The following is a 12,395-nucleotide window of genomic DNA, read 5'->3' on the forward strand; positions in this document are numbered from 1 at the left end:
TCAGCTTTCAGGTATTTCAGGTAGCTTTTCAGCTTTCAACTAGCTTATGAGCTAATTAAAATCAATTTTGTTATCTTCTCTCTAATCTTTCATAATAGATTTTTCTGTTAAGGCTTTTTTTTTCAAAAATCTCTTTTCAATTTTTAAAAAAATCTAAAACAAACATATTAAAATGTTAGAAAAAGTGTTTCTTAATTAAAAAATGATTTTGTCTAAAAATAAGTTGAAATAAACACACTCTAAATTAGATTTTTAAAATAATTAATTTTTTCTAAAAATAAGCTCCAACAAACACTCTAATTGCCTCATTTGTCATTGCTTAAAACAAATTTTTACTTTGAGAAAAATAATTGGTTTTATATTAAGTGATTTTTTGAAAAGCTGAAATTTATTTACCAATATAAAACAAGTGTTTTTCACTATAAGAAGTGATTTTAAACTGTTTTTTTGATACAAGTGTCGAAAGCAGCAAAGAAACAACAGAAAAAACGAGAAACAGGACTAGTGTCTCAAGACACTAACACCAGCAACGTCATTAATCAGCAGAGGAACCAGCTCCGGTGGAGGCTCAAGCAACAAGCAGAAATCCAAACGTTGTCGAGCTCCTGCCTTAGCCAAACAATCAGCACAAGAATAAATTATGGATGTTTTATGTAAAAAAAAAATTATGGATATTTTTTTAGCTTTATTTAAGTTTTAGAGTTGGGGAACGAAGAAAAATTATGGGTTCGTTTGTTCCTCATGAAGCTAAAATTGAATTAAAAATAATTTTAAATCAAGGTTATTTATTTTAAATCAAATAGATAGATATTTTAAATTTAAACTCATTTCTGTTATATCATCTTCACTTCATCTGTTTAAAAAAAAACAAAAATCTTCATTTCATCTGTTAGTTAAAATATATAATATATGAGTAACGTCACATGCAAAAGAAACTAAGTCAACAAGAAATAGCGGCGTGAAGAGTAACCACAATTTACGTATTCTGTTTCATTCCATCAGAAATTCTGGGTTTTCAGTAGTGTTTTGTCTCAAGGTTCACACTTTTATGAAATTCCACCAGACATTGGATTTTGTAATCATTCACTGGTGGAATTTCCATGCACATATAGTGTTGTGTTGATTGGATAACGGTGTTGTTTATAGGGTTGAAGTGGCTGAAAATGATGCTGCACTTTGTAATGCCGTCAAAGCTGAGAACTAAGAAGGTATTTTGACTAAATGGGGTTTCTCTAAATTGTTCGAGTTTTACTTGATTTTAATTTCTGCATTAGTGGTATTGATTTTTACTTTTTGACTGGTACATGGCTCACTTAGTAATTGGAAAAAATAATAGGAAAATATGGCCGTAATTGATAAGGTTGCGAATCCTCTTTCAAAGTATCTTTTATATGAGAGAGGATCTTAGTGCATGTTCGGGAATACTTTTACAATTTATTCTAAAAGTCAAAATTAATTTTAAGGAGAAGCTAGTGTAGCTTCTAGCTTCTGAGTGTCAGAATTGATTGTGAGGAAATAAAAGCTGATCCATACTTGCTATTAGTCTACTAGTATGAGTAATTGAGTGCACATTCTTTTACTAACTTCATTGTTTTGACTTTGTTTTACTAAGCAAACTAGGTTAGCTATTGAGTGTGTGTTTGAATTCACATTTAACCCACATTAACACACATTCCAATGTAAAAAAATTACATTTCTTCAAAGGAACAAAAGAGTTGGGATTGGAGGAAAGAACTTTTACATCCAACTCAAGTCTAATACGAACATACTCTGAAAGGTTGAGGATAACTACAATATTTTTTAAAGTTCGAATGTACACTCGAACCTGGTGTTTAAAGCTCTTGCCTCCCGCTATGAGCGAGATCCAAGGAGGGGCCGGACCCACTTTGTGGATCTAATGTAGGCATTTTTACCTTGAATTTTTGTAAGATACTGATTCCACAGCTTGAACATGTGACCACAAAGTCACATGACAACAACTTTACCGTCCCCGAGGCTTGCCCTCAAATTTATATTGTTGATATTGAAATGCCAGCTTGCAGTGATCAGGACTCAGGTGCTGGTGTTGGGGATAGGGATGACATATTTAATATAACCAAATTAAATATTTTTTCACTGCTATTAATGTAGGAAAGAATTTTAACTTTGGATGTATGGGATGAGTGTAGCTCCTCTGCCTCTGGTAGTTGTTCTGTATTTAGTTGGACTATAATCTTTGGGTTTGAATATGATAGTTTGGGTTATTTGTTGCCAAAAACTGCATTAAATGAAGTGTTTATGTCTTGTATCAGGAATGATCACTTCATTGTTGTTAGTTAGTAATACTGATTATAGGTTCTCATGTTGTTAGATAGTGTTTGAGGATGTGTATGCTGCTCATGATTCTGCAACACTTGAGTATCTTAAGGAATTAAGCTCAAGGCGTAAAGCAATTGAAGAGTCTATTAATGAGAGCAGCTTCATTACAGAAGCTATTGCAAGAGAAATGGCTGGAGGGTCGGAGTCTCGCTATGAGCAGGTAACTGACTAAGCTGTCTGTAATCTGTGCTTTATTCCAACTGTTCTTTGCATAGTATGACAATAATATTACCCTTGATTCCACAAGTGTTTTTCTCTTCGGTTGTCTGATTCCAATAATGTTAATTCCGCCTTTTTTCCCTAGTAAATAATGGCGACATTGTCATGTAAGTGAATGTAAACACATATATTGTGGGAAGGGAAGGAAAAAACTGATGTCTGCCCTTCCATTCCCATTTTTGGGGCAAAGGTGGATCACATTAGGTCATTGTGAATGGCGTTATAGAACTCATATTTTTCTTTACATTCTCTTTCTTTCAGTGATTCAGTTTGGTGTAAATCATCAAACTATTTTATATTCAGTAAGTCATCAGCTTTCTAGTAACAATGATGAATTACTGGTTTGTGTTAGTAATTTTATCTAAAGTTTTTTTTTTTCTGTTTGCATCAGGATATTTACAAAATAGAGCAGTATCTACCACTGTTGGAAATTTTGTTTGAGTATGTTGGTCTGAAGAGCTTCAGTAACCGCATTGCCCAATGCACTGCAGCTCTTAATATACGCTGGAGTAGTGCTCTTTGCTCATCTTCTTTCTTCAATTTTAAAGGCCCTAAATTTTTCCAAATTGACCATTTGGGATTTGAGCTTGTGATGACCCTTTTTCTTTATGGTGGAATCCTGCGAGAGAGGGCTTTGGAAGTTCTATCAGCTGGTATGTGTTGAGAAGCTTTGGAAGTTCTATCACTTATTTCTAAGATGAACTTGTCCTGTTGAATATGTTGATATATGTCATTGCTGTTTGTTTTGTAGATTTGGTTCAATCTGCCACTATTTTCAGACAAGCTGCTGGAATTTATCATTACATGGCAGATGAGGTTCTTTTCCCCTTAGAGCTTAAGTTTTATCATCCATAAACAGTTTCTGCTAGTATTTAACCATAGTTAGGAAATTGATTGTAACTATCAATAGATGTTAGTTAGTTTAATCTAAATTTAGTTAGCTTTTCTGCTTTGTGTACATAGCAGAATTTAGTTACTAATAGTAACAAATCTAATCAATGTGAGATCAATTTCATTTCATGCTTCTCTCCTTTTCTCACTGTTTCTCTCTGATCTAGAACTCAAGCATCAGTAGATTCTTGATTGATTACAAGTTTCCACCAGAAAAGCCACCGGAAACTCTTGCTATAGTATCCTACATTATGAGTCTCATTTGTTTGGCTGAGGCCCAGGTTGGTATTGTGGTGCATTTTTTTTATTTTGTTTTACATTATGAATTCATTGTATAGTCTTACTGTCCTATCATGAAACCTTGTAACATGATTTGTGAAATATTTCATATCAATTTTCACATTTTTATAAAAAATGAAGTTAACCAAGTTAATAACAAATATATAATCACTTTCTAACAGGCAGTAACTATAAGGAAGGCTGAAGAGAAAGGAACTTCCTCAAGTCTTCTGGCAAAGTTGCATCATGGTGTTACATCTTTTCTTGATGAAGCTTTTCAGCTTTATAGTATCACAAAGTTTAAAGACATTTCGCCACGCTTATTGGTATTATACCTGCCTTTTTATATTGGTTTAAATTACCATTGTTGTCTGCATGTTCTCTCATTATAGTTCCAGTTAATGCTACAAGTACCCTTTTATGTGTGTCAAAATAAGCTGATGGGGTAATGAGCAAAATCGTTTACAAGGGCCTGTTTTCTTTTTCCTCATTTTAATCCTTTTTCCCTGATCCTCAATAAGAGAAATAATTGTAGGAACTGAAGGTACGTAGAGGATCTTGGTGTTTAGGTAGTGGTGAAAATCAAGAGAATTGGATTGGTAGGTTTTGGCACCAAAATTTCATAAATGCTGAAGAAAAGTATCAACTGATTTTAGAAAATAAATGCTAACATAGCCCATGTCGAAGGTGCCGATGAGAGCATAGTCGAGTCTAGAAGAGCCGATCAGGAACAAGTCGATAAGGAAGAGATGTGCATAAATAAGTTAGGATCTTTTAGCGAGACATCTTTCACAAATTATATGGGAAACTTAGGATAAAGAAATATAACTATAAGTCCTGCCTTGTCCATATGATCATAAGTCGTTGTAGTCAGCTGTGGACTGTGGTTTTATCATTGTGACTTTGTTTTTCTTTTTTGGTCTTGCATTATGGTATGTTAGATTCTCACAGCCACAGGTACCCTTCTATGTATGCAGGATTTCATTTCTTCTAGCATGTGTTTACATGAGTTCAAAGGTAATCAATATCTTGCAGAAAGTCTGAAGGAATCTGGTCAAATAGGGGCTGCTATTGGAGTTCTTAGTTCTGCATTGAACAATGTGAAAAAGAAGATACCAGGTGAAGATCCTTGGAAAAGCACTTACCAAAAGCAAATTCAAGTTGCTTCTGAAGTGCTCAGAAAGTTTAATCATGAGAATGATTTTGTTTGGCATGAGAAGATCCCACCAAAAGACAAGTTGCCGTCTCCTCAATGTAGCAAAATAGTCACTTTCATACCTTACAGACCAAAAAATTGGGAAAGGAAACTTGTTTTCAAGCAATGAGTGTTGTGTTGAGCAAAATAATGTAAAGCAAATGAGACTGTGGCCAAAATGATCATGGCTCATCAAGGATTCTTGTTTCCATTTTGTTTTACTCCTCTATTGGTGATTTGGTGTTGGGAATCTGAAATATATACTACTAGTTTAGTACCAAAATTACTCACCACCATTGTCTTTTCTCCACTTTTGTTTTATTTATACAAGTTGGCTGGCCCAAAGTTTTGCAAGAATTGAGATGTATGAACCCGTTTGTTTGTGTCTAAATTGCAAACATTCTATTGATCCATGTATTAGGTTAACCCTTAACCCGATATATATTGTATAATGCTCAAACTCAGCCTGAAGCTAGAGTTTTCTTTGTTTGATATTGTTACCAAGGTATCTCCACAACTGATAATTATGAAATTAATTTTCTTGAGGATCTGAGATCACATTAAATAGGTAGACTTCTCCAAACATATCATTCTCCATGCAACTGTCCGGGGATCGAACTCTCAGCTAAGTACTTAAGGAACTTAGTTATCTACCGTGCTCAGACTTGAATTAGTTTTTCTGACATGTAAATGTACTATTTATAGTTAACTTTTAATTAAATAATATATTTTTAAATATAGAGTTATTAAAAAAATTATAAAAAAGATATGCTTTATGATAAAAATGGGAGAGAAAAATGTTCGTTTAAAAGTGTACATTTATAAAAAAAAATGTGAGAGATAGTTTGGGTAATATTTGTTATATTTTCTTAAACCTTTGTTTAAATTCAAACAATAATCTAAAAAGAAATGCAAACCATGGCATATATATATGAGTGGGTGACATTAAGCTGAAACAGCAACACAGCAACCATGGCCACGTTACACTGCAATTCTCTCCCTCTCAACAAAACCTGCTATCCCAGAAGAACAACCTCGTACCCTGTTTTCTCCTCCACCCATTTTATCTCAACTCTTAGCAATTCAATCAGCACAAGTTCCAGAGCACTAAGGACCTCAACTTTCAGGTCAGTTTGTGTTCTTCATGGTCAATGTTCACCGTTTCTTTCTAGTTTAAGGTTCAAGCTTAGTAATCAACGAAATGTGGTGTGTTCATTCTCAGGTGGGGTTGTACTGTTTCTGCTGTTATGTCAAAGGAGAATTCAGTTGGGTCTAGTTTTTCTGCAACTGATGTCTTCAAACTGACTTATTTAGAGGTGTGTTTTCTGGATATTTCACTTAATTTGTCTTGATTGTGATTATCTTCCATGTTAGTTTAACATGGGTATGTGTTGGATTTAGGGAAATAGTTGGCTATGGAATGTGGGTGGGGCTAACATTTTGGTTGATCCAATTTTGGTGGGCAACTTGGATTTTGGAATTCCTTGGCTGTATGATGCTGCTAAGAAGTTCTTAAAGAAGTTCCAGGTATCTTTTGATGAGTACTAGATTTCTTATTGATTGTGATTACCTCATTAAATACACCATGTGGATATTCATGATTTTGTTGTAACCCCTATGTTTGTTTAGTGCAGCTCAGCGATCTTCCGGAAATTGATTGCATTCTCATTACTCAAAGCCTTGATGACCACTGCCATTTGAAGACCTTGAAGCCTTTTTCTCAGAAATTTCCCAATGTTAGAGTTATAGCAACTCCTAATGCCAAGAGCTTGTTGGACCCTCTTTTCAGAAATGTAAGTGTATATTCTTACTATCCTAATTTCCTTTGGCGCGTGAAAACCTTAGTATACATTTGAATGTGAACCCTTTGGCTTACTTCATCATGATATATCTATTATGTATAGTTTGATTGGGCATAAAATCTGGTATGGTTTGAGGGATTTGAATGATACAATGATCTGTTGTACTTACGTGAATTATTAGATTGTAAGTGGTTGAACTTGTTCTAAATGAGAGCCCCCACTGCTATGCCCCATTATTTATTATACTTTGGAGTTTTGAAAAACTGATATGACATGTTTGAAACAGAAGTTGATATTTGTTATATATTTTTATGCCATCATTTATAGATGTTATATGTTTTCAGTTTTTATGTATGGAGCCCATTTTTGTCCCAATCCCTAATGTGCAATTTAGTAGGTCAGAATAGTATTTGTGGTGCATTTGGTTCTCAGCTTTTACCCTTGAAATGAAAGTCTCGCCGATGGTGATGCTTGATTGTCTTGTGTGTCGTTGATTCTTTAACCACACAGCTGCATGTGTTTTTGTCCTCTTTTACTCTGACTATGTAGTTGTGCCTTCTTTCCCCCATCCTCATCTGCGTTTCGTTTACCGAACACCCCATTTCAGCTATGCTCACCATCACCTCTGTATCCTGTCAACGTTTAGCATGTAATTGAAACTTTAAGTACACACAAAGCAGTGGGTCATATGATCTGTTGATAAATCATTGGTTTTCCCCTTAAGTTTCACTCTTTACTTAGTTTTGATTATTTTCAGGTTACATATATAGAACCTGGAGAGAGCTCTGATATTGAAACAAATTCTGGTGCGAAAGTCCGGGTTAAGGCTACAGCAGGACCAGTTCTTGGACCACCTTGGCAACGCCCTGAAAATGGGTAAATATTGTTTTTTCTAGCATATTTTTCTTATATATTTTTGTATTAGTTTTTATATCCACCTTTTTTGTTGGTTTGCTGTCCTTTTATATTTTCATTCAAATGCTATTCAACAGAATTTAATGGTTTTGTGCTACATGTGTTGTAGGTATCTTGTTACATCTCCTCTAGGCCAATTGTCTCTCTATTATGAACCTCACTGTGTATATAACCAAAATTTCATTGAGAAGGAAAAGGCAGATATAGTGATCACGCCAGTCATAAAGCAGCTATTGCCTTACTTTACCTTGGTCTCAGGACAAGAAGATGCAGTGAAACTTGCAAAGCTGCTGCAAGCCAAGTAAAATTTTATATTCACTGGAAGAATCTCAGAAAAAAAGCTCGTCAATTCAAATTGGTCATTCTAAAAGACCCCAAATCCATTCATTTGAAAGACTAGATATGAAAATGTGCAACTTTTGATACTAGATCAACTAAATGCCTACATTTGCCATGAAATATTAACATTAAACAAGGAATTTGCATGAATAAGTTTTGCGGGGGCCGAATAAGAAAATTATTGGTAAAAAATATTTCCAATTTAGAAACAAGTAACAAGTGATTAGTTTTGCTAATCAGTGGTTACTCCTTAACCCCTCTTTGAATATCTGTAACCAGTTAAATTTTTTATTGTTCCTAAATTGAAAATAATTTTTCAAGAACTCCTTTATGCCAATTTCCCTGATAATATTTTTGGTTCTTTTGAAAGAAATCATTTGATATTTATCTCATTTTGGTGATTTTGACTTTTTTTTTCACATAAAAAATTATTCTTCGATGTGTGAATGTTTTCATGGCTCTCTATTCATATCTTAGAAGCTCTTCACTTGTTTGATAGGTTCATTGTGCCAATGAGAAATGGAGACCTAGATAGCAAAGGGCTTCTTGCTAGCATAGTTCGGTCTGAGGGAACACTAGAGTCATTCAAGGTTAGATTTCTTTAATCTGTTTTTGATACGTTGTTTCATGAAACATTTCTGTTATGGCCATAAACAAATATTTGGACACTCAGTAACGTAACCTATTGGAGACCGGAAAGCAGGAAGGTTGAGTGGGCTATTATAGAGAAACTGCTCGAACAGGGGCATGTTCTAGCTTGGAGAACAGAATGAATGTGTAATGTGTCACTTTCTTCATGCTCTGGCATGAACATGGGATGGTTACTGCCAGAAATAGTCTTTTGTGGGCTATCATTGGTGGTTATCTACAAGAGCCCTTGAAAGGAAGCCTGTGGCAATGAATTTTAAGACACTTCTCCTCACAGTTTCCTAGCTTTTGTCCAATCTTTAACTAGCTTGATCATCTCTACCTGCTTCCTTCGAGATGCTCACTTCCCCAAGAAACAAAAAGCTTGTTTGTGGGTGATTTTTGGTAATTGCTTGGTACTAAGTGAGTCCTCTGGAGGAAGCCTTAAGCAATGAATCTTATCACACACTTCTATGCACTCAGCTTTCTGGATCTTCTGTTCAATCTTCAACTAGCTTGATCAGCATTAAGTTATTTCTTCCAGCTTGCCCACGTCCCTGAAACACTGCACTATAATATAATACAAATAATAATTCAGATTATATAGATATACATACACGTTTTTATCTCTTTCATCCCGGAACCACATCATATAGACAAATTTCTTTAAGCATACTCATATTGCGTTCATCAACTATTCACTGAGCTTCTTTAGGCCACACCCAAGAAAATTTCTCACTCAAGGCACCTCGTGGTTGTGAACATCATTTCAGATTAAAACAAATACAGCCCTGTTCTAATGTGGAGGATCCTATTACAGGACAGCCACAGAGCATACTTACAGCCTAATGGGACTATAGTTAGATTGTTCACACTTCACACTAGTAGAATGGAGAGAGTTTTTCAGAACCTAAGGGCTCTGGTACCAACTAAGAGTGGAAAGTATACATAAGGAATATAAGGAAATATTTACTCCTAGGTATCTTATAAATTGATTGATAAATGGTTAATTACTACAAAATATTACACACTGCTCCTGAGACCTGAGAGAAGTCTTATCAAACTTGTATTTTATCCTCTGACACTAGCTGAAGATGATTATGGCTAAACAATGTTACTGCAACTTCAAAGTCCTAAGGACATAGAAAGCATGTGCTTTCTTTTACTAATTCGACAAAATAGGGAGAAGACAGCAAACCTGGTTTACAGCTTATCGCTCACAGAACTTTCCAACTCTTCCACTTTCTACTATAACAAGACAATCATCATATCCTTTATATTTACAAAACTGTATATAATACTGATATGTAGAAGAAACTTATGGTGCGTCAAGATACTATCACACTTCTACTCTTTCATTAATAATTAGAAATTTAACTTCTCACATGTTAGTGGTGCTGACAAGCTTTCTGCAGTTGGATTAAGTAATGAGTCTCCCAATAGAACTGATATATGATATGACAGTAGTTTGGATGACTTTTGATATTTGTTAGGACTTAGGATCATTATTGTTTCTTTTAATACTTATAATTTGAATTATATTTTTATTCTTCTGCAGTTCCATGTGGTGAATTTTAATTTCATGTTAGTAGTGAACCATTTGAAATTGCCAGCATGAATATTCTGATGTGGTATTTGAATTTTATGAAGTCAGTAGCCATTCATTTTGCTCTTATAGGGTATAATGTTCCATTTGCATTATAACTTGATATTATAGGCACTAGGCAGATATAACTATGTGCCAGATATGTATGAAAAAAATGAGTATGCATGGGCTCATGTGCACATACAAGTAGTTGTAGAATCAAAGGCAAGTAGGCAACATCGTAAGCTCAGATATGTTGTTTTGAAGGCTTGTTTTAGTCTGCTCAAAGAATGTCAGGAGGGTCCTTTTTGACTTATGGGTGAGGTAATTGCAATTCCCCAACCTGACTACATAGGACAAGCTGAGGTTTTCTCTGAGTTGGATGCTGTCTTCGGTGAGTTGTTAAGCCGTAATTCTGCCTAGGTGTACAGATCTGAACGGTGCACCATAACACAAGGGAACAAGCTGGTTAGGGGACATGGGCCAGTTCGAAGATGTTGGCTTGTATGTCTAATGTTGGCCCAAGTGCATGTCTAAGTTGGATACCAGCCCAGGTGTATGGGCTAGGATCCCACATGAGAAAAATTGACCCTAGCTCTGGCCATCGCAGTATCCGATGGTCAAGGTACAATGACCAAAATAGTGTGATTTTGTGTCGATTTATGAAGATGGGTATCTTAAGTGCACAGAGCTTGGAGGCCATACCAGAACACTAACTGTTCCAAATGCCTATATTTATGTCCGTCACCTTACTCATGAACCCTCACTAAAAGCAACTGCAAGTTTGGATGTTTGCATAAATTTACTTGTCATAGGTTTTGCTAGCTTTTGACTTCAGTTGCTTCATTATCAATCTCCCTTTAGCTATTTGGCTTCAATCACCTAAAACAGGTCAGGCTTCAATGAAATTCTGATTACAGGTCTCAATTGTATATGGCAACAGACAGTGAAATTATTATGACTACAAGAACAATAAAATACTTGACTCAGTACATCACCATTCACCAATGATTTGGGTGTGGTAGTGGGATGAAAAATGCCATTCAAGTTTCTCTACATTTGTCTTTGCTTAGAAGTTAATTACATTTTTTCTTTTTGTTGTGTGCTAAATGATTGTATCTTGAATTGGTTATGAATGCAGGAGCTTTTATCAAAAGAGATACCAGATGCAAATGTTGTAGAGCCTACACCTGGAGTACCTGTAGAAATTTCACCAAACTAAAGATGTAGTTCTTCTTGTCCCTTTTGCCCCCTCTATATTTATATGTACGTGGGCCAAAAGGAACCTACTAGGTATTCTTATTCTTAAACCTGGATTACTGTTAATCCAACAAAGTAATTTTTGCACCTACTTAACAAAAATAATCACATATCACTGTATAATAGTTTTGACATTCATGGTTATAGAATTTTGCACAACTTGTATTCTAAAATTTCACTCAATGCATATATAGAGAGATTTATCACAATTAGATTTGTTCTTATATGCCTATCCTTCTATTTCTGCAGTTCTGTTATCAACTTATCATTTTTAAGGATTTTTACGATATAGGCTATGGTAAAAAAATTATAAATATGATTAAGAATGTGAGGGTATATAAAACCAAAAAAAAAAAAAAAAGAATGTGAGAGTATGACTTGTGAGCAAATTTTCTTTTTCTTTCACTGAAAGGTTTAGGCAGCAAAGCCTTAAAAAGCTTAATTTTTTTTATTTGGTAAGATAATGAAAGAACTTTTTAGCATAATAAAAAGCTATGAATTTGTAAAAGGGAAGATAAACGATCCAATGAAAAGTATCAGTAAAAAAAGAGTGAATTAGTGGACTGAGTCATCTATATACTTTATAAAAGAAAATCGTTATCCACTAAATTATAACACATGTCACTCTAAGAATGACTCTCCTCAAACTCATCTCTCTGGCTGACAAGTGTCACAGCCAGAGAGACTTTCGCATATTAATTGTTAACACCAATTTCTCTCTAATTTGTCACCTATTAAATTAACATCTATTAAATGACGATATTAAATGAAAGACATTAATTTTTAGTCAATTAATGAAAGACATCAATTTTGTATAAAAGACACTAATTTGTCACCAATTACATTAATTTTTAGTCAATTAATGAAAGTTATTAAATGCTATATTCAAAACTTTTTTTAAAAACCTTCTGAATTAATCTAATTA

General features: G+C 34.5%; 2 protein-coding genes across 2 annotated transcripts; both read left to right on the forward strand.

Moving 5' to 3' along the window:
• Positions 1-1,181: 1,181 nt before the first annotated feature.
• Positions 1,182-5,391, forward strand: LOC130737038 (uncharacterized). Its single transcript, XM_057588808.1, has 9 exons — positions 1,182-1,208; positions 1,945-2,064; positions 2,131-2,193; positions 2,351-2,518; positions 2,969-3,230; positions 3,329-3,393; positions 3,636-3,749; positions 3,930-4,073; positions 4,725-5,391. Exons 1-9 carry the CDS (start codon positions 1,182-1,184, stop codon positions 5,070-5,072), a joined length of 1,311 nt encoding a protein of 436 aa, XP_057444791.1. The 3' UTR covers positions 5,073-5,391.
• Positions 5,392-5,879: 488 nt separating this feature from the next.
• Positions 5,880-11,690, forward strand: LOC130739580 (uncharacterized). Its single transcript, XM_057591912.1, has 8 exons — positions 5,880-6,069; positions 6,165-6,258; positions 6,344-6,469; positions 6,577-6,735; positions 7,502-7,620; positions 7,769-7,960; positions 8,498-8,588; positions 11,352-11,690. Exons 1-8 carry the CDS (start codon positions 5,915-5,917, stop codon positions 11,430-11,432), a joined length of 1,017 nt encoding a protein of 338 aa, XP_057447895.1. The 5' UTR covers positions 5,880-5,914; the 3' UTR covers positions 11,433-11,690.
• The last annotated feature ends 705 nt before the right edge of the window (positions 11,691-12,395 follow it).

The sequence above is a fragment of the Lotus japonicus genome, chromosome 2 (assembly GCF_012489685.1).
Source record: "Lotus japonicus ecotype B-129 chromosome 2, LjGifu_v1.2".
Taxonomy (NCBI): Eukaryota; Viridiplantae; Streptophyta; class Magnoliopsida; order Fabales; family Fabaceae; genus Lotus; species Lotus japonicus.

Bases quoted from the DNA above. Each gene is read 5' to 3' on its own strand.
- LOC130737038 (XM_057588808.1), top strand. From the start codon at position 1,182: ATGCCGTCAAAGCTGAGAACTAAGAAG. The intron at 1,209-1,944 runs GTATTTTGACTA...CTGATTCCACAG, and splicing joins CAAAGCTGAGAACTAAGAAG to CTTGAACATGTGACCACAAA. The intron at 3,750-3,929 runs GTTGGTATTGTG...ACTTTCTAACAG, and splicing joins TTTGTTTGGCTGAGGCCCAG to GCAGTAACTATAAGGAAGGC.
- LOC130739580 (XM_057591912.1), top strand. From the start codon at position 5,915: ATGGCCACGTTACACTGCAATTCTCTCCCTCTCAACAAAACCTGCTAT. The intron at 6,259-6,343 runs GTGTGTTTTCTG...TGTTGGATTTAG, and splicing joins TCAAACTGACTTATTTAGAG to GGAAATAGTTGGCTATGGAA. The intron at 8,589-11,351 runs GTTAGATTTCTT...TTATGAATGCAG, and splicing joins GAACACTAGAGTCATTCAAG to GAGCTTTTATCAAAAGAGAT.